At 53.9% G+C, this 21,428-nt stretch overlaps 1 protein-coding gene across 2 annotated transcripts; it reads right to left on the bottom strand.

Moving 5' to 3' along the window:
* Nucleotides 1–404: 404 nt before the first annotated feature.
* On the bottom strand, nt 405–21,365 carry HSF1 (heat shock transcription factor 1). 2 transcript variants are annotated; one of them, XM_066379785.1, is made up of 14 exons: nt 21,028–21,365; nt 5,726–5,834; nt 5,140–5,276; nt 4,733–4,857; nt 3,398–3,473; nt 3,261–3,322; nt 3,079–3,175; nt 2,857–2,993; nt 2,500–2,772; nt 2,062–2,145; nt 1,207–1,312; nt 1,067–1,132; nt 917–986; nt 405–847 (listed from the first exon to the last, which is right to left on the bottom strand). In XM_066379785.1, the coding sequence occupies exons 1-14, from the start codon at nt 21,142–21,144 to the stop codon at nt 642–644; spliced, it is 1,665 nt and encodes a 554-aa protein (XP_066235882.1). In that variant the 5' UTR covers nt 21,145–21,365; the 3' UTR covers nt 405–641. The 2 variants fall into 2 exon arrangements, with proteins under 2 accessions (XP_066235882.1, XP_066235883.1); XM_066379786.1 differs by lacking the exon at nt 2,062–2,145 and having other exon boundaries at nt 21,028–21,364.
* Between the last annotated feature and the right edge of the window lie 63 nt (nt 21,366–21,428).

Below are 21,428 nucleotides of genomic sequence, written 5' to 3'. Positions count from 1 at the left end.
CCAACATTAGGTGGTATCCCCTTGGACCCAGCCTTGAGGAGGGCAAGCAATGGGGGGACCCCTGAGGATGCTGAGCATCGTGGGCTGCGACCTCCCCCACCCCTTGGCCAGCAAAGCTCGGAAGTTGGACTGGCAAAGCAGGGAGGGCTGCACTCCCCTCAGGCCACACCCAGCTGTGCTGAGCCCAGCCCATCCCAAAGCTGGCCCAGCACCCTGGGACTGCTCTGCTGGAGAGACAAGCAGTGTCCCACACGGGCCCTGAAAGGGGAGGCCTTGGGAAGGGGGGTATTCTGCAATCCCAACCCCCCTCCCTGGTCCTTCAATAATTATGAGCAGACACGGGCCCCGTGGAGTCAGGTGGGCACCAATGCACCCCAGGAGGAAGCGGACATAGGAGGCCACAGTGTAGAGCCTGTCCTTTATAGATCTCAGCTGTCTTGTCTGTCAGTCCACTGGCGTATATACCTGCATATTTCTATGGAAAGGGAAACGGGGACTCATGTAAAAATCCAAAATACAATTTGTGAACACCCACAGTGCTGGTCAGTCCAGTGTGGCTGCGAAGCCCCAAGAAGCAAGTCATGGCATTTGGGGCTGGGGTCCTCACTGTGGACAGAGGCCGGCTGGCCCTCCTGAGCCCTTTATGAGATAGTGGGGTCCTTGGCTTTGGGGGGCTCAGAGCCCGTCAGCAGGGAGATGGTGGGGTCATCTGCATAGTCGTCCCCTTCCGAGAAGTAGGAGCCCTCCCCCAACTCGAAGAGCACAGGAAGGTCGCTGCTCCCCACGTCCACCGGGCCCGAGTCCATCAGGAACAGGGGTTGTGCCGTGTAGTGCACCAGCTGCTTTCCTGGGGGGAGAGGGCTGCGTCAGGGTGCTGGCCAGGGGGAGGGAGGGGCAGGCAGGCGGGCATGCTTACCTGAGTCAGGGCTACTGTTTTCTGCTTCCAGGGGCCGGGGGGTCTCTTGGGGAGACAGGAGCTCCTGGATCTGCTGGGGCAGGAGGGCAGTGAGGGCTCCTGCTCCCCCTGCTCCCCTGCTCCCCCCCCTCCCGTCCCCACTCTACACACATTGGCCAGGCTGCTGTCCAGGTCAGGCAGGTTCATGTCAGGCACCGTCACCGAGGGGCTGAACAGCTGAGAGAGAGAGGACAGTCAGGCTGTGCCTGTGAGCAAGGCGGGGTGCGTGTGTGTGGTGGGGTGAGACTTACATCCAGCAGGGCGCTGGTGTCCACACTGAAGCCGTGGCTCGTCAGCATGGTCTGTAGGTTATCCAGGCTGGAGTCCATGGTGTCCAAGTGCTCACTGAGCTCGGCCCTGGGAGTGAGGGGCAGCTGAGGGACTGCCCCAGACACCCCAGCCCAGACGCCTTCCCCTGCACATGCCCGCCAGAGAAGTTCCTCAGCCACACCCCTCCCTGCATGGGGCCAGGGGGCAGTGTGTACTTGGACAGGGCCTGGCCACCAGAGAGTGGCCTGGGCCACGCTGGTTGGTCCTGTCACTGTCAGACTCTAAGGCCTCTGGCAGCACTTTACTCTGGGCCAAGATGGCAGGGAACCCAGAAGGGTTCGGTGGTCGGAACAGGCTGGGGCAGTTTTTCAGACTTGATGACATCTTGCCTTTGCACTGGAAGACCACGGACAGGAGAGGGAACTGTGCTCAGTGTGTGGTGGGCTGCTCTCCCCTGGTACATGTGGGAAAGGCACCCACGGCTGGTGGCCGTGACTGAGGATGTCCTAGGCCACTTGGCACAGTTGGGCCATTGGCTGAGTGGCCAGGCCAGCTCCTGCAGGTTCCCCTGGGGCCCAGCCCCACCCTGAGAGAAAGCAGTCTGCACATCAGTGGGGACCCTGGCCATACCCGCAGCCAGGTCAGGCTGGGAGGACTGTCCCCATCAGTTAGTGACTTGGGGCACCAGCTTGACCCCAGAGCCTGGGTCGGGGGGCATTCCTGCTGCAGAAGGCCGGGGATGCCTGGTCCCCAGGCAGGGCTGAGTGGTCCACAGCTGGGGAGGGTCCCGAGCTCTGGCAGAGCCCTCCTCCCTCCCCAGTGGGGGTAGCGCTAACCCTGGCTGGAACCGGCCATGCAGAGAGGAGGAGGGGCAGGGGAAGAGGCGGGCGACTCCAGACCTCTGTGGAGTGCGAGCCAAACTGCAAGATACAAAGACAAGAGCCCCCATTGCAGGTAGGGGCCAGGCAGGCACCATGCCCCCCATCCTCGCACACCTGGCCTCTGGGGCAGGGCCCCTGCTGGGCAGCAGGACCAGGTCCAGGGTGGCCCAGAGAGCAGGTGCGACAGGCCACACACTCTTGGCTCCTGCAGTGAGAAGGCTGTGGGGGGGCCTGGTTGGTCTCCCAACTCCCTCCCCAGTTCTAAGCTCTGAGCTTAAGACCAGGGCTGCAGGCTCCTCCCCCAGAAATCCCGTGCCCAGCCCTCCAGGACAGTTCTAGCCTGAGGCCTGGGGGGGGGGGAAATTCAGGGAGGGGGTAGAGGCCAGCACTCACTTGTCCAAGCAGGCTACACTGAGGCACTTTTCAGGGGCTGAGGCAGGTGGGGTGGAGGGTGGCCGGGCCTCCGCATCTGTGAGGGCAGTGGCCACATCGGCAGGGGCGGCAGGCTCGCTCTCCCGCAGAATAGAGTCAATGAGGGCAGTTGGGGACAGGGGGGTCTCCACAACTGAGGACGGGCGCCTAGGACTTGCTTCTTCCACCTGGGGACTCCGAGGAGGGCTGGGGGGCTCCTCCTTGACTAGCAACAGGGGGCTGTTCAACAGGGGCCTGCAGGTGGGGACACACAGGTCAGCAGGCACTTCCCTGGCCCCAGCCCCCTTCGGACCACTGGGGAGGTGATGAGGTCCCCACCCCTCATCTGTGGTCCGGCTTGGGGAGGCCAAGGGGCTGCTGGGAGCCAGCTCAGTGATGTCGGAGATGATGGGTCCGGAGCTGGACACGGCGTCCGGGGAGTAGAGGCTGGAGCTGCTGTAGGCCGGGGATGGAGCCTGCCATCAGAGGAGGTGACACATGTGGCTTGTGCTGAGGCAGCGCCCACCCTCCCCGGCCAGGCCCACTGTGCCCAAAACTCACCGAGTAGGGGCTGGAGCCGTGGATGGGCTCCAGGGAGTACTGCCGGCCATACTTGGGCAAGGAGTGTGTCGAGCCACTATCGTTCAGCATCAGGGGGCTGTAGGAAGGGCAGGGTTAGATGCCTCTGCCCCAGGGCACCCAGGGCCCAGGGCTGAGTGACGGGCACCCCCCCAGCATCTCACATCTTTCTTTTCACCCCCAGGATCCGGTTCGACTGCACCAGCGAGATGAGGAACTGGATGAGCTGTGGGGGGAGAGGCGGGGTCAGCCCAGCAGAGGGGGGGCGCCCAGGGGGCACTCTGCCAGCCCACCTTCCTACCTTGTTGACAACTTTCTGCTGCTGGGCGTGCTTCTGCCGGAGGCTGGCCACCTCCCTCCACAGGGCCTCATTCTCGCTGCAAAGACCACAGTGCAGTCAGCGGGGTCGATTCCAGGAGCACTGGCTAAAGGGGTTCTGCAGACCCCCACCCCCACCCAGGGCAGTGTAGGGCTGGGGCTTGTCCCACCCCAGACAGGAACCGGCTATGTGACAGGGAGAGAATGCAGGCCAGGGCTGCATGCTGCATTTCCAGGGAAGGACGCATAGCTGGTCAGATTGGGGGTCAGCTGGAGACAGGGTATGCTGGCTGCACCCCCGGATCCTGGCTGAGACCTACCAGGGCTTTCCGGGATAGTTGAGGTGGCAGACCCTGGAGTGCTGCTTCCCCTCCCCCTCCCCCCATCTCTGCCTGCCTGAGGACGCGGAAAGGGCAGAGGAAGGGTAGCCTGCTCTTCAGGCCACAGAGCAGTACAGGAAGTTGGCTTGGGGGCTGGGAGTGGCTCAGAGGTGGCCCCGGGGGTGGGAAGAGCCACCTGAGCAGACCACGTCCTTCCAGCCAGGTGTACAGGGCTGTGGGCGGGTCTGCCCTCCCAGCGGGGCCAGTCCCACAAAGCCCACCACATGTCTTCTAGACCTAGAGTTGACCCTTTCGGCTTCACCTTGAGAGACTCCCATGTCTGGAAGGCCAAGTTCACCTGGCCCCATGTGGAGAGAGTGAGAGCCCAGGAGCCACTTCTATGACTCAGGGTCACGAGGGCCTGCTCCCCTGAGCGGCTCTGAGCCAAGGAAAACCACCCTGGGTTCGGGTTCCCGAGGTCCCCGGAGCCCTGAGGTACATGGGAGGAAGTCTAAGGAGCTCCAGGTCCTGGCTGAGGGCAGAGCACGGGGTTGGTTATGGAGTTGTCAGCTATGTGCCAGGGGTGGGTGTTCTGGAAAGCACCCAACGTGCTTTCTGCTCCCCTAGCCTGAGGTGGGGACAGGCAGAAGTGACACATATGCTGAGGGCACCCACTGACGGGCAGCCAGCAGGAGGGGCCTGGCCACCCTGGCCTGTGGGGAGGGCCTGGGAGGCCACTGGCCCCGAGCCCAGCTCCATCTGCTGTGTCAGGAACCAGGGAGACCCTGCCTCCCAGGAAAGGAGGACGGCCCAGCAGGGCCCCTGAGGCTGTGTAGGTCCAAACCTAACTCTGGGGAGCAGAAGGCCTGAGAGCACCCGGCACACAGACTGACTGCAGGAAGCAGGGCAGTGGGAAGAGGCCCAGGACAGGGTGGCCAGCTCCCAGCCTCCAGCCCTCGCCTTTGCTCTGCCCGTCACCCCTCTCCCCCGGGACTTACTGCTTCATGGCCAGGAGCTTGGAGTCCATGCTCTCCTGCTTCCCCTTCATCAGCTGCACGTCGGTCAGCAGCTTGGTGACACTATCCTGGCGAATCTTGATGTCCTCGCTCTTCAGGGTGGACACCTGGGTCCCCACAGGGAGGGTCACTGCGGTGGCCCCTCCAGAGAGGGGAGGGCGGGGACAGGGGAAAGGGCCAAGAGGCCGTGGCCTAGAGATGGGCCTTCATTTCAGAGGCTGGCAGGGACACAGGCGGGTCCCCGTATGGACAGGTGGGAGGAAGAGGCCCATCAGTAAGTGGGCTTGGTGCAAACAGGACAGGCCAGCAGGGCACTGAGTGGACACTGCTCCCCCTTACTGCCTGGAGGGAGGTCAGAAGATTCGGGGACAGGGAGGCCGGCTACTTACACTGGTCACTTTCCTCTTGATGTTCTCAAGGAGCTGCTCTTGACCACGCAGAAAGCATGGGTGCTGGAACTCGGTGTCATCCCTCTCTGGCTTGACCAGGCCGCCCTGCTCAATGTGGACCACCTTCCGGAAACCATCTGCACACGATGGGGCCAGGGCAGCCCTGCCTCAGGACTGGGGACCAGACCACCCACTACAGCCCAGCCAAACCCCACTGCTGGACAGAGGGGAGCTCTCCTCACAACCAGCACTGCCTTCAGAGCACCTACCAGCAGCAGCTGGGCAATCTGGGGCTGGGAGACCCTGTGTCTGCACACGGGAGCCTCCTCCACCCCCACAGATGTGGTCATATCTGGCTGAGGGCTTTGTGAGCTGTTCCCTGGGACAGCGGGTTCAGGCCCATGAGGACTCTTCTCCAGGGAAGGGCTGCCCACCCTAGGCCCCCCCCATGTGCATTTGGGCTCCATGCCATGCCCTTGGCCAACACAGGGACAAAACCTAGTGGCTCTGTCCTTCACCACAGGCAGGGTCACTGAGCTGGCACCCCGCCATGCCACCATGCACACCCGGAAGGTGGGGCACTCACACATGTTGAGCTGCCGCACAAAGCTGGCCATGTTGTTGTGCTTGAAGTACTTGGGCAGCACCTCCTTGGCAAACTGGCCCTGGTCGAACACGTGGAAGCTGCTCCCGCTCTGCCAGGAGACATGCGGGCAGAGTCACACGCAGCTGGTCAGGGAGACAGGCGCTCCGCAAGCAGCAGGCAGCCGCATGCCCACCCAGTGCGGCCATGGCCGCGGGAGCCATGCAGCCAGAGAGAGGAGGGACCTCCTCACAGTCGGGGAGCCCCCGCCCCCGAGTCTCAGAGCTTCCCCAGAGCCAGGTTCACATTCATGAAACACCACAACACTGCGGGCCCGTTCCTTAGGGGACCCCGCTTTGGTTATACTCAGCCAATTCACCCTCACAGCTATGACTCCAAATGAAAGCAGCCAAGAAAATGGGAACCTAGTTTCAGTTACTCTGGAGAACACACTGTGTGCTCAGAAATACAAGTTCCTTTTCCCTTTTGCACCTGAGATGTGAAACACGATACGAAATCCCTACACCACCCTCTTCTTCCATCTCTTTCTGGTGGGGTGTCAGGGCCAGCTCTCTGCTGGTGCAGAGTGTGCGCATGTGACCCTGTGACAGGCACTGAAGACGCTGGGAGCAGGCACCCCTTGCTGGGGAAGAGGGTTCAGGATACAAGCTCGGAAAAGCCAGAACATCCCTGCAGAGCTGAACCAGAACTGGAGTCCTGACTGCTTTTCAATATCTACCACATTTCCCCATGTATAAAATGCACCCCTTTCTGGAAAATGTGGGGTTTGGTGCATCTTACACAGTGGTTGTGGCATTTCTAGTGCCACAGATGGAACCAAGGACGAGGCAATCTATGAAGACAGTGATTCGTCATCAGACACAGATGAGGACAAGAGTTTTGACAGTGATGAGTGTATGAATTTTTTTTTTTTTAATTTTTCTGAAGTTGGAAACGGGGAGGCAGTCAGACAGACTCCCGCATGTGCCCGACCAGGATCCACCCAGCATGCCCACCAGGGGGCGATGCTCTGCCCATCTTGGGGCGTTTCTCTGCCACAATCAGAGCCATTCTAGCGCCTGAGGCAGAGGCCACAGAGCCATCCCCAGCGCCCAGGCCATCTTTGCTCCAATGGAGCCTCGGCTGTGGGAGGGGAAGAGAGAAACAGAAAGGAAGGAGAGGGGTGGAGAAGCAGATAGGCGCTTCTCCTGTGTGCCCTGGCCGGGAATCAAACCCGGGACTCCTGCACGCCAGGCCAACGCTCTACCGCTGAGCCAACCGGCCAGGGCCGATGTTAATTTTTTTTAAAACTTATTTACTCCATTTTTTTAGAGACAGGGGAAAGGAAGGGAGGGAGAGGGAGAGAGGAGACTGGGGAGGAACAGGAAGCATCAACTCTCCCACAGGGGCCTTGATGGAGCAGGCCAGGGTCTTGAACCAGTGACCTAAGCATTCCTTCACTACCTGACCACTAAGCTAACAGAGCAAAGACTTCAGTGGTCATAAACAACAAAGAATACAAAAGTCCATATTTTGTTCAGAAAAGTCACTAAACAAATAGCAAAAACCACAAGCAGCAGTAACAAATCCTGAGGATGGGGAGTGGGAGAGAATCTGATATCCAGAGTTTAATACATGCCACATCATGTTATTCAAAGTCTAATTTTCAACAAAAATTTAAAGAGACATGCAATGAAACAGGGTATGGACCATATGCAGAGGGAAAAAAAGCAACCAGTAGAAACTCCCTAAGGAAGCTCAGACGTTTGACTTCCTAGACAAAGACAGGCCCAGCATTCCACATGTGTTCAAAGAACAGAACAAAACTACATCTAAAGAAATAAAAACAGCAAAGAGAGTATCTCATAGGACATTACTAAGAGAGTTAAGTTATAAAAATGAACCAAATCAAAATCCTAGAGTTAAATTTAACAACTCAGGTTTGAAGTTCACTGCTAAGAGGAACTCTGAAGCAGATTTGAGCAGGGATGAGAAGGAATCAGGAAAAAGAAGAAGAAGAAGAAGAGGAAGAAGAAGGAGGAGGAGGAGGAGGAGGAATCAGAAAACATAAAGATTGGCTAATTGAGATTATCCAGTCTGAGGGACAGGAAGAAAAAAAAAATAAAATAAATGTTTCGTCCGTCAGAGGCATGTGGACACTACCAAATCCCAACATACGCAGAATGGGCGTCGCAGGAGAGCAAAACAGTGGACAGAAAGAATATCTGAAGAAATAATGGCCCAAACTCCTCAAATTTCATGAAAAATACCCAGGACGCTAAACAAACACTAAGTGTAATAAACTCTAAGATATTCATACCTCGATACTTCACAGTCAAACTGCAGAGAGTTAAAGACCAGGAGGGGCCCTGGCCGGTTGGCTCAGCGGTAGAGCGTCGGCCTGGCGTGCGGGGGACCCGGGTTCGATTCCCGGCCAGGGCACAGAGGAGAAGCGCCCATTTGCTTCTCCACCCCCCCCTCCTTCCTCTCTGTCTCTCTCTTCCCCTCCCGCAGCCAAGGCTCCATTGGAGCAAAGATGGCCTGGACGCTGGGGATGGCTCCTTGGCCTCTGCCCCAGGCGCTAGAATGGCTCTGGTCGCAGCCGAGCGATGCCCCGGAGGGGCAGAGCATCGCCCCCTGGTGGGCAGAGCATCGCCCCTGGTGGGCGTGCCGGGTGGATCCCGGTTGGGCACATGCGGGAGTCTGTCTGACTGTCTCTCCCCATTTCCAGCTTCAGAAAAATACAAAAAAAAAAAAAAGACCAGGAGGGAATCTGAAACGCAGCAGGAAAGGACAGATCACCGTACAAAGGAATCCTTAATAAGATCAACAGTTGCTACCAAAAACCATGGAGGCCAGAAGGCATTGGGTTTATATTAAAGATGCTGAAAGAAAAAAAAAACCCACAACAAACCTGTCTAGCCCTGGCTGGGTAGCTCAGCAGGTTAGAGTGTTGTGCCAATTCACCAAAGTTGTAGGTTCAATCTCTGGTGAGGGCACACATAAGAATCAACCAATGAGCCTGACCCGTAGTGGCGCAGTGGATAAAGCACTGGCCTGGAATGTGGAGGTCACTGGTTTGAAACCCTGGGCTTGCCCAGTCAAGGCACATATGGGAAGCAACTAAGTTGATGCTTCCTGCTTTTCCCCCCACTTCTAAAATCAATAAATAAAATCTTTTAAAAAGCAACCAATGAATGCCTAAATAAGTAGAACAACACATCAATGTGTCTTTGTCTCTCTCTTAAAAAAAAAAAAATCAATGAAAATAAAGGGGAAAAAACCCTGTCAATCAATAATTCTATATTCAGCAAAACTAGCCTTAGAAAATGAAGAAGCAAGTTCCACTTCTGGGATGGCAGGTGGTATAAGCAGACCCTCTGAACAAGTAAAACAAACAAAGTTTTCTTAATTAACTCAGTCTTTGGAAATTGTCCCGAAGACATACAACAAAAGAAACATTTATTTTAGAAACATCTATTAAAAACTCTGAACAGTTAAGTTGATAGCACTTGGGCCACAGCCCACTACCTCCTTGTCACACTGGCCACCTTGATTGACAGTACACTTTGGGAGGTATGGACAAGAAGAGAGGAACTCTGCTCCTCTCAATTTCCAAGCAGGGCTGACTGTATCCCATCAATGGGCAGCTCTAACATTTCTCATATGATCCAGATGCAGGTGAAGAGGCAAAATGCCTAGTGATTGCAACAAAGAGGGTAGGGGTCCCCTTCTCCATTCTGGCCCCCACACAGAATGGAGGCTCTAACACAGGCACGCCAGCTGGGAGTACTGTGGCCCCTATCATCCTCACCCACCTAGCAGGTAGGACAGAGCACCCAGGCCGGGAGAGGCAAGCAGAGGAGACCAGAGGCTACTGCTGCTCAGCACCCAGACCAGTGGCCTGGAGAATTTGCTCAGAGCCAAGAGGCAGTGGAAAAAGACCTCTCGAAAGCTCTCCGAAAGGGGAGTCACTTTATTTGAAATACCGAGTGGGAAAGGTCAAACCTGAGGGTGCTCTTGAAAACAACAGATTCTGTAAATTAAGAGTAACAAGGTAAAAATGACCAGCTTGTTCATACAGGAAGAAGACAGCAAAGAGCCCTCTCGAGGTCAGGAAAAAACCTCCAAGGTTGACCTCAAAAACCACCACAGCTCAAATTTAATTTGCATCAAACATGTTGAACAATCTGTGCCCTAGGGCAATGTCAAAACAACAGATGATCAGGCAGTAATTAGAGCAGGGGTCGGGAACCTATGGCTTGCGAGCCAGATGTGGCTCTTGATGGCTGCATCTGGCTCGCAGACAAATCTTTAATAAAAAAAATAACGTTAAAAATGTAAAACATTCTCGCCTGACCTGCGGTGGCGCAGTGAGTAAAGTGTCGACCTGGAATGCTGAGGTCGCCGGTTCGAAACCCGGGGCTTGCCTGATCAAGGCACATATGGGAGTTGATGCTTTCTGCTCCTCCCTATGTCTCTCTCTCTCTTTCTGTCCCGTCTCTCTAAAAGTGAATAAATAAAATCTAAAAAAAATTTATATATATATAAATAAAACATTCTCATGTGTTAAAATCCATTCATTTCCTACCACTCATGTTCATGGTTGCAGGCGGCTGGAGCCAATCACAGCTGTCGTCTGGGATAACACCAAAAAAATTTTTTTTTTTTTTTCATTTTTCCAAAGCTGGAAACGGGGAGGCAGTCAGACTCCCGCATGCGCCCGACTGGGATCCACCTGGCATGCCCACCAGGGGGCGGTGTTCTGCCCATCTGGGGCGTAGCTCTGTTGCATCCAGAGCCATTCTAGCGCCTGAGGCAGAGGCCATGGAGCCATCCCCAGCGTCCAGGCCATCTTTGCTCCAATGGAGCCTCGGCTGCGGAAGCGGAAGAGAGAGACAGAGAGGAAGGAGAGGGGGAGGGGTGGAGAAGCAGATGGGCGCTTCTCCTGTGTGCCCTGGCCAGGATAACACCAATTTTTTTTTTTTTTTTTCCTGAACCTGGAAACGGAGAGACAGTCAGACAGACTCCCGCATGCGCCCGACCAGGATCCACCCGGCACGCCCACCAGGGGCGATGCTCTGTCCACCAGGGGGCGTTGCTCTGCCACGACCAGAGCCATTCTAGCGCCTGGGGCAGAGGCGGAGGAGCCATCCCCAGCGCCCGGGCCATCTTTGCTCCAATGGAGCCTTGGCTGCAGGAGGGGACGAGAGAGACAGAGAGGAAGGAGGGGGGGGTGGAGAAGCAAATGGGCGCTTCTCCTATGTGCCCTGGCCAGGAATCGAACCCGCAGGCCGACACTCTACCGCTGAGCCACCAAATTTTTATTGGATAATGCCTTACGTACACGGGTTGTTGTATGGCTCTCACTCAATTACATTTTAAAATATGTGGCACTGCCTGACCAGGCGGTGGCGCAGTGGATAGAATGTTGGACTGGGATGCGGAAGACCCAGGTTCGAGACCCCGAGGTCACTTGAGCACGAGCTCATCTGGCTTGAGCAAAAAAAACTCACCAGCTTGGACCCAAGGTTGCTGGCTTGAGCAAGGGGTTACTCCGTCTGCTGAAGACCCACGGTCAAGGCACATATGAGAAAGCAATCAATAAACAACTAAGGTGTCAAAACGAATAACTGATGATTGATGCTTCTCATCTCTCTTCGTTCTGTCTGTCTGTCCCTATCTATCCCTCTCTCTGACTCTGTAAATAATAATAATAATAAATAAATAAAAATTAAAATAGGTGGCGTTCATGGCTCTCCTCAGCCAAAAAGGTTCCCGACCCCTGAATTAGAGAGTGTAAAGGCTGAATATAACATGAAGTGAATTAACAGAGATCAGAGAAAGAGGAAGTAGACCTTACCACAACAGCCTAACCCGAGCACACAATCAAGGGCTCCAGGGTGGGGTGTGTGATCATCCAGAAGTACTACATTTCCCAAAATGTAGTTTTTCAATCAAACTACAAAGCATGTAAAGAAACAGTAAAGTGCGACCCATACATAAAGGAAAAAACCTGAATCTGCCTACGAGAGGGCCACATGTCAGATGTTACCAAAACTTCAAAGAAGCCAGTACTAATATGTTCAAGAAACTAAAGAAAACTGAGAAGAAAAGGAAGGTGAGATGACAATGTGTTATCAAGAGAATAACCACAGAGATCCCAATTGTACAGAGGAACCAAATGGAAACTGTGCAGCTGAAAGTAAAATAAGCGGCTCTGGCTGGGTGACTCAGTGGTAGAGCGTTGGTCCGGTGTGTGGAAGTCCCGGGTTCAATTCCCAGGCAGGGCACAGAGCAGAAGGGACCACCTGCTTCTCCATTCTTTGCCCCTCTCTCTTCCCCTCTTGAGCAATGGCTCGGCTGGAGCAAGTTGGCCCCAGGAGCTGAGGATGGCTCCATGGCCTCACTTCAGGTGCTAAAATAGCTTTGTTGCCAAGCAACGGAGCAACTCCACGGATGGGCAGAGCATCAACCCTTAGTGGGCTTCCCAGGTGGATTCCAGGTGGGCACTAGCAGAAGTCTGTCTTTCTGCCTCCCTGCCTCTCACGTAATAATAAAAAAAAAAGGGTGATCTGTAGGACAAGGTATCGACAAGTGAAAACAAATTGACAGATTATAAAAGAAGAGAGAAAAAATGTGAGTCCCCTGTGAGTGCACCAGCTTACCTACCATAGGGAGAAGAGACAGGGAAGGGACTGAAACAAATGTTCAAAGAAATAAGGTCTGAAAATGTCCCAAATTTCCTTTTTTTTTTTTTTTTTTTTTCATTTTTCTGAAGCTGGAAACAGGGAGAGACAGTCAGACAGACTCCCGCATGCGCCCGACCAGGATCCACCCGGCACGCCCACCATGGGGCGACGCTCTGCCCACCAGGGGGCGATGCTCTGCCCATCCTGGGCGTCGCCATGTTGCGACCAGAGCCACTCTAGCGCCTGGGGCAGAGGCCACAGAGCCATCCCCAGCGCCCGGGCCATCTTTGCTCCAATGGAGCCTCGGCTGCGGGAGGGGTGGAGAAGCAAATGGGTGCTTCTCCTGTGTGCCCTGGCCAGGAATCGAACCCGGGTCCTCCGCACGCTAGTCCGACGCTCTACCGCTGAGCCAACCGGCCAGGGCCCCAAATTTCCTTTTAAAAAAATCTATAAACATGGCATGTTTCCCCATTTACTTAGATCAACTTTGATTTCTTTTATAAATGCTCTTATTTTTTAAAATTATTTATTTTTTATTCATTTTAGAGAGGAGAGAGAGAGGGAGAGAGACAGAGAGAGAGAGAGACAGGGGGAAGGAGCTGGAAGCATCAACTCCCATATGTGCCTTGACCAGGCAAGCCCAGGGTTTCAAACCGGCGATCTCAGCATTTCCAGGTCGATGCTTTATCCACTGTGCCACCACAGGTCAGGCTTATAAATACTCTTATAATCTTATATGTTTGCTATACAGATCCTTGCTCTTTTTATGGTTAAGAACTTTGTTTTTTGAGAAATTGTAAATGATATTTAAAAAATTCAGTTTCCTGGCCCTGGCTGGTTGGCTCAGTGGTAGAGCGTCGGCCTGGCGTGCAGGAGTCCTGGGTTCGATTCCCGGCCAGGGCACACAGGGGAAGCGCTCATCTGCTTCTCCACCCCTCTCCCTCTCCTTCCTCTCTGTCTCTCTCTTCCCCTCCCGCAGCCAAGGCTCCATTGGAGCAAAGTTGGCCCGGGCGCTGAGGATGGCTCCATGGCCTCTGCCTCAGGCGCTAGAATGGCTCTGGTTGCAACATAGCGACGCCCCAGATGGGCAGAGCATCGCCCCCTGGTGGGCCTGCCGGGTGGATCCCGGTCGGGCGCATAGGGGAGTCTGACTGCCTCCCCGTTTCCAACCTCAGAAAAATACAAAAAAAAAAAAAAAAAAAAATCAGTTTCCTATTGTTCATTACTAGTATGTAGAAATAGAAGCAAACCCATCATTAGTTCTAGGAGTATTTTGTAGATTTCTTGGATTTTTTATGGAGACAATCATGATATATGTGAATCAAAGACAGCTTTACTGCCTGACCAGGTTGGTGGCTCAGGGGATAGAGCATCAAACTGGGATGCGGAAGACCCAGGTTCGAGACCCCGAGGTCGCCAGCGTGAGCGTGGGCTCATCTGGTTTGAGAAAAAATTCACCAGATTGGACCCAAGGTCACTGGCTCAAGCAAGGGGTTACTCGGTCTGCTGAAGGCCCACGGTCAAGGCACATATGAGAAAGTAATCAATGAACAACTAAGGTGTCGCAATGCACAACAAAAAACTAATGATTGATGCTTCTTATCTCTCTGTTCCTGTCTGTCTGTCCCTGTCTATCCCTCACTCTGACTCTCTCTCTGTCTCTGCAAAAAAATAAAAATAAATTAAAAAAAAGACAGCTTTACTACAACCATATATACACCTTTAACACATAATACATAACCCTTTCATTTTTTTTTTTTTTTTTTATTTTATTTTATTTTTTTCATTTTTCTGAAGCTGGAAACAGGGAGAGACAGACAGACTCCCGCATGCGCCCGACCGGGATCCACCCGGCACGCCCACCAGGGGGCGACGCTCTGCCCACCAGGGGGCGATGCTCTGCCCATCCTGGGCGTCGCCATGTTGCGACCAGAGCCACTCTAGCGCCTGGGGCAGAGGCCACAGAGCCATCCCCAGCGCCCGGGCCATCTTTTGCTCCAATGGAGCCTTGGCTGCGGGAGGGGAAGAGAGAGACAGAGAGGAAAGCGCGGCGGAGGGGTGGAGAAGCAAATGGGCGCTTCTCCTGTGTGCCCTGGCCGGGAATCGAACCCGGGTCCTCCGCACGCTAGGCCGACGCTCTACCGCTGAGCCAACCGGCCAGGGCCCACCCTTTCATTTTTTAAAAAAGAATTTTGATTGATTTTTAGAGAGAGGAAGAGAGAGAAAGAGAAGCATTAGCTCGTAGCTACTTCACTTTAGTTGTTCACTGACTGTATGTCGTAGGTGCCTTGACCAGGCAAGCCTGGGGTTTCAAACTGGCCACTTCGGTATTCCAGGTGGACGCGCTAGCCACTGCACCACCACAGATCAGGCAAACCTTTAATTTCTTTTTTTCCCCCCCAAATTTTGGTAATGTACTGGATAGGACTTCCAGTACAATGCTGGCGAGAAGTAAAAACAGACCCTGAGCCTTGTCTGGACCTCAGGGGGATGGCATTCAATCTCTCACCATTGAGTCTGACCAGGGCATAGGTGTTTTGCAGACCCTTTTTTACTTTTTATTTTTATTTGATTTTTAGATAAGGAAGAGAGAGAGAGAGAAGGGGGGAGGGAGAGAGGGAGAGAGAGAGAGAGAGAGAGAGAGAGAAGCAGGAAGCATTAATTTGTAGTTGCATTGTGTATGTGCCTTGGCCAGGTGAGCCTAGGGTTTCAAACCGGTGACCTCAGTGTTCCAGGTCGAAGCTCTATCCACTGCGCCACCACAGGTCAGGCTTGCAGACCCTTTCCTGTCACACTGAGGAAGTTCCCTGCTATTCTTCGCCTCCTGAAGTTTTTCCTAAATATCACAAATATCAAATTCTGTCAAATACTTTTTCTGCATCAAATACTATAATCACATGGTCTTCTTTAGATTGCTAACATGGTGAATTATATTAATTTAAACTTTGAACCACCCTTGCAGTCCTGGGATAAATTCCATTTGTTGTGACATTACCCTTCTTACATATTACTGAATTTGACTTGCTGACATTTTATAGAAGACATTATAAGGGACACTGGCCTGCAGCTTTCTGAAAAAGAATGTGTATGATTGGTGTTATTTCTTCTTTAAATGTTTTTTTTAATTTTTTTTTATTTTTCTGAAGCTGGAAACGGGGAGAGACAGTCAGACAGACTCCCGCATGCGCTCGACCGGATCCACCCGGCACGCCCACCAGGGGGCGATGCTCTGCCCCTCTGGGGCGTCGCTCTGCCACAACCAGAGCCACTCTAGCGCCTGGGGCAGAGGCCAAGGAGCCATCCCCAGCACCCGGGCCATCCTTGCTCCAATGGAACCTTGGCTGTGGAAGGGGAAGAGAGAGACAGAGAGGAAGGAGGGGGTAGGGGTGGAGAAGCAAATGGGCGCTTCTCCTATGTGCCCTGGCCGGGAATCGAACCAGGGTCCCCCACACACCAGGCCGACGCTCTACCGCTGAGCCAACTGGCCAGGGCCTCTTCTTTAAATGTCTTAATTTGCCTTTTAAATTACTATATTTGGGCCTAGATATTTCTTTTTAGGATGGTTTATTACTAGGAAATAAATTAATTTCCTCCCTCCTTCCTTTTTTTAAGTGAGAGGAGGGGAGAGAGTGAAACAGATACCGCATGTGCCCTGACTGGGATCTACCTGGCAACCCCCAGGATGGTCCGTGATTAAACCAATGGAGCCACTGGCTGCGGGAGGGGAAGAGGAAGGGAAGGGGGAGGGACTGGGACGGAAGCAGATGGTCACTTCTCATGTGTGTCCCGAGACTGGGAATTGAACCTGGGATGTCCACAGACCAGGCTGGTGTTCTACCCACTGAGCCAACCTGCCAGGGCCAGTTTGTTTTTTGACACCATTGTAAATATTTCCATTTTCAATAGCTCACTCTTAATATTTAGAAATACAGGGTGGGGCAAAAGTAGGTTTACATTTGTTCATATGCAAAGTAATACAGCTGATAAATAATAATAATACAAGAATAAACTATGTTCTGTGTACTCACAACTGTAAACCTACTTTTGCCCCACCCTGTATAAATAACTTTGTGTGTGTGTGTATATATATATATATATATATATTTTTTTTTTTTTTTTTTTTTTGTATTTTTCTGAAGCTGGAAACGGGAGAGACAGTCAGACAGACTCCCACATGCGCCCGACCGGGATCCATCCGGCATGCCCACCAGGGGGCGATGCTCTGCCCCTCCGGGGCGACGCTCTGTCTCGACCACAGCCACTCTAGCGCCTGGGGCAGAAGCCAAGGAGCCATCCCCAGCGCCCGGGCCATCTTTGCTCCAATGGAGCCTTGGCTGCGGGAGGGGAAGAGAGAGACAGAGAGGAAGGAGGGGGGGAGAGTGGAGAAGCAGATGGGCGCTTCTCCTGTGTGCCCTGGCCGGGAATCGAACCCGGGTCCCCCGCACGCCAGGCCGACGCTCTACCGCTGAGCCAACCGGACAGGGCCAATAACTTTGTATATTGACTGACCTTGAATCTTGTGACTACATTAAACTCACTTACTAGTTCTAACAACTTTTTGTAGATTCCTTGGAATTTTCTAAGTAAATGATTATTTCTAAGACAGTCATTTCTTTTTACTTTTTTTTTAAGTCTTACTTTTTTTGAGAGAGAGAGAGAGAGAGAGAGAGAGACCAACAGTAACAGACAAAGAGGAAGAGAGAGAGAGATGAGAAACAACTCAAGAGTTGTGGCACCTTAGTTGTTCCTTGATTGCTTTTTCATATGTGCCTTGACGGGGTGATGGGGATGCCTCAGCTGAGCCAGTGACCTGTTGCTCAAGCCATGGACCCTGGGCTTTAAGCCAGCAACGCCACGCCCAAGCTGGTAAGCCCGAGCTCAAGCCAGCGACCTTAGCTCGGGGTTTCGAACCTGGATCCTCAGCATCCGAGGCCGACACTCCATCCACTGAGCCACTGCCTGGTCAGGCTTAGTCTTACTTTTTACTTTCCCATCTGCATGCCTTTCATGTACACTGTTCACAAAAATTAGGGGATCAGGGAACGTGCAGATACTCCAGTACTTTCAGCCTTTTGTCTAGTGCATTTTCACCAATGAAATAAAAGTTGGTTTTGCATCTCATTTGCATAATCAAACAACTTTCGTTGACTTGTCGTTTGCTTTTCTGATGTTCTTGTTTAATAAAAATAAACCAAATGCTTTTTTTATTACTTCATATTAATTTTGAAATATCCCCTAATTTTTGTGAGCAGTGCATTTACTTAGCACATTGCTTGACCAGGATGTCCAATTCCTTTTTAAGGACAAGTGGTAAATCCTGACTGTGAACCCTCCAGTAGCGGGTGGTCCAAGTGCAGCTGGGGGTAAGAAAGCAGCTGGGTGGGGCCAGAGCCTCTGCCGTGAGCCTCAGCAGCAGTGTCCACGCAGGAGACATGGACATTCCTGGCAAAGGCCGGCAGTGAACAATGGCTGGATGTTAGCAGGAAAGAACGTGGACTTCGTATCTGGTTCAACCATTCTCTAACTCTTACTTTAAGTGTCTTAAGGTCTTTGAGACTGTTTTCCTATTTAGAAAATGACCGTTTGTCACTGCCTGCCCGGTTGTGGATGCAGAAGGGACACTGCACACAAGCCCTTCTGCCTCAGGGAGGTACCAGGAGCTCCTAGCCCTGCAGCCCACCTCACATTCCGCTCCTAGGGAGCCATGACCTGAGGCACCGCTTCAGCACTTTAGTTCAACAGCCAAAAGTAGCCAAGGGCAGGGCCCATGGGACTTGCTGGGTCCTGCAGGCTGTCTGAGAACTAGCTCTGCAGGCTTGAGGGCTTTGACTGGCTGAGCCAGGGAGGCGGGGTGGGCCTGCCTGCGGAGCTCTGAAAACGGTCTCTGGCCAGCTTTGTGTGCCCAGTCCAATCTTCAAGTGGTCTCATGGGGAGTTGAGTGACCTAACTGCAGGGACTACTCTGCCTCCCGATTCTTCAACCAGAGACCCAGACTCTCAAGTGACCCTCAGACCACAGGCACTCACACGGGTGACCTGGAATGGGCCCTGGCCTTGGTGACTTCCAGTCACTAGGTCTCTGGTACTTCCCCCAGCTCCTCATAATGGTCAGGGTCATTCCTGCTTCCAAAGAGAATGGAACTGCACTGACCAGGCTGGGACTAGGGTGAGGCCTGAGAGACACCAGAAGCCAAAATTTAAGCAGTCGCTTCCAAGTGCAAGTGGACCTAAAAAAGTGCTTCCTCAGATTGCCCCTTAGTGCCTTCCGACCTCACCTTGACGCTGACCGCTAGACTCCAGAGACCTGATTCGTGGAACGTCCTAGTGGGCATGGAGGTAAGGGGCAAAGCACAGACTGCAGGTCAGCAGAGCCACGGCCCATCTTCAGGCCATGCTCATGTCATCAGATCCCCTCCCTAGGACGAGCTGCAGTGTCCTGCAGAACTTGTCTGGGGAGCAGCCTGTTCAACTTGGTGTTACAGATGCTATACCAAGTGCATCTGTAATTGTCGAGGATTGGGGCAGTAACCTGTTGGTTTGTCCCTCATGCTGGGCAAAGAAAGAACAACACAGTCCAGACCAAGCTCCACTGGCCAAAGTTTCTGGGTCTGGAAACAGCTGTCTCTTCCCCTTGTCCACTGTAGCAAATACAGAAGGTTTCCTTTTGCAGAATTGTGAGAAAACTTCCAGCACAAGGGGGAAGGCACCCAGAGCACGGGTGTCAGAGCTTCCCATGGCTTTGAGGGCCAGACTCTGGGCCGTGAATATGCAAAAGACCCTGTGTGGACTTTTTGGACAGAGGATACAGGGCTTGGGAATCCTCAAGGCCACAGGCATAGCACTATCTCCTTTTCCCAACTCAGCAGCTCCACAGCCAGCCCCTGTCCAGCCCAGGAAAAGGCATCCTTCTGTTCTTTAGCTAGTGTTTGGTTTCTGCACTCAAGGCTGACACCAGCCACATGCCCCCTACTGTGCCCTGTCCCAACCACACCCTGCCAACCCATGAACAGACCAGGTAGGATCAATCACCCGACCTCCACCTGGCTCTTTTTCCCCCACAAAGAACTTGCCAATAGGGCTCATGGCTCGTGCGGCCACTGTGGGTGGAGGCTGTCAGTGGCCCGATGACACCCGAGTTTCCTGCTCAAAGGCTTTGCCTACAACACAGACTGCAGTTCCTGGGACTATGCCGACAGCGCTCCACCTACATGCCTCATGGTCTCTAAACAGAAACAGCAAGCAGATTAAGGACCAAGATGGATCATCCTAGTAGCCTTAAGCTCGGAATAACCCCAGAGGATCCTTGTCAGAGTGTTTCCTGAGAGTTCTGGGAAAGGAAAAGGAGGAAGAAGGCAGGATAAAGGAAGACAGAAACATGGGGTCATTTCCTCCGGTCAGGAAAGTTCAAGATCTAGAAGGGGATGATGGTGTTTAATGTGACAGCTTGTGGGAAAGCACCCTGACCCTCTTTGGGACTCGTGCCACCAATTAAGAAACAGGCAGTGGAGAATGGAGAAAACCCACACACAGCCGTCACTAGGATCAACAGAAACTTGTCTCCAACAGGAACACTGCATGGTTTCTAGTCTCTTTAGTCCCAAACATTCTTCAGGCAGAGCAAAGCTTCAACAAACACACAACCCACAAGTGAGAGAGAACCTAGCCTCCAACTCAGGGGTAACTTCAAGTCCAGACTTTTCTTCATTCCTAATGGCTTCAGAGTATGAAGGGGAAGTCGTCAGAACAGTCTGAGAGCCCTGGCCCCGCCTGCTGGCACACACATTTTGGCTCACAGGAGGGAGGGCAGGCATGTTCTGAGGCACCAAGAGCCTCTGCACAACCAGGACAGTCTTTCTAGAGGCCACACAAATATTTGCCTGCCCTGGGCTTGCGCTCTGGCCTTGCGGGGGACACGACGCCACAGCCAAGACGTGAACAGCAGGTTCTCATCCCCAACTGCACGCAGACACCGTCTCGGATTTGATCCCTGCAGGCCGGCGCTGTGTGGCCTTGCAGGGTCAGACCCTTGTCAACAAGCCCGCTACCAAGGCTACTGGACACCGACAGGGACCTGAACCAAGAAGCTCTGGGAGACATGAAAAAAAAAAAAAAAAAGAAAAAAAGCTGCCCTTGGCACCCCCAGCCGGGGGACCCGGACAAGGGTTTCCCAGATCCATCTAAACTTGGACGACGTTTTATTTTTCTGGTTTTTCCCTCCGTTTCCATGTTGCGCTTACAGCAACGCACTCGGTCCTGCCTTTTCCCGCAGACTCCTGACCACTACCACACCCCCGCCCCGGTAACTCACCGGGGAAGCGAGAGGCAGCCACCTCGGACACCACGTGTACTAGCGAAACGGAGTGCCGTTTCCAGGACAGACGCAGCCCCCCGCAGTTATCCAACAGTTAGCAGAAAAGCCCGAGAAGGAGAGGCCCCGCCCTTCCTCCCCACACCAGGGAAACTTGGCGAGGACCGGCGCCGGCGGGGAGCGAGCCTCGGACGCTGGTCCCGGTCCTCCCTCTGGGGGGCCCCGCCCCGCCCCGCCCCCACACTGAGAGGCCGAGGCGAGGGCCTGGCCTGCCCTGCTCCTCCGGGGGCACGCCCACCCCCTCACCGGGCTCCAGCAGATAAGTGCGTCGGTGTCCGGGTCGCTCACGAGGGTCCATAGCTTGGTCAGGAAGGCCGGGACGTTGCTGGGTCCCGCCGCGCCGGGGCCCACGGGCAGATCCATACTGGGCAAGGCGGAGAGAGGCAGAAGTAGCGACCGCAAGGAGAGACCGGAGCTGGGCTAGCGCCGCCGCAGTGTCTGCAGGCCGGGCCGCGCCGCCGCCGCCCGCTGCGCACACACGGCCCAGAGACTTAGCATGGCCGCCGCCATCTTGCGACGGGCGCGCACACGCCGGCACCGCCCTTCTGCGTTCACACGGTGGCGCGCGCGCGCGCCGGCGACGCCCCCTCCGGCTCCAGGCCCCGCCCCGGACGCCGCGCACCTGCGCATCCTAGCTTCGACGATTC

This window comes from Saccopteryx leptura, chromosome 3 (genome assembly GCF_036850995.1).
Source record: "Saccopteryx leptura isolate mSacLep1 chromosome 3, mSacLep1_pri_phased_curated, whole genome shotgun sequence".
Taxonomy (NCBI): domain Eukaryota; kingdom Metazoa; phylum Chordata; class Mammalia; order Chiroptera; family Emballonuridae; genus Saccopteryx; species Saccopteryx leptura.
This window is presented reverse-complemented; position numbering and strand designations above follow the sequence as displayed.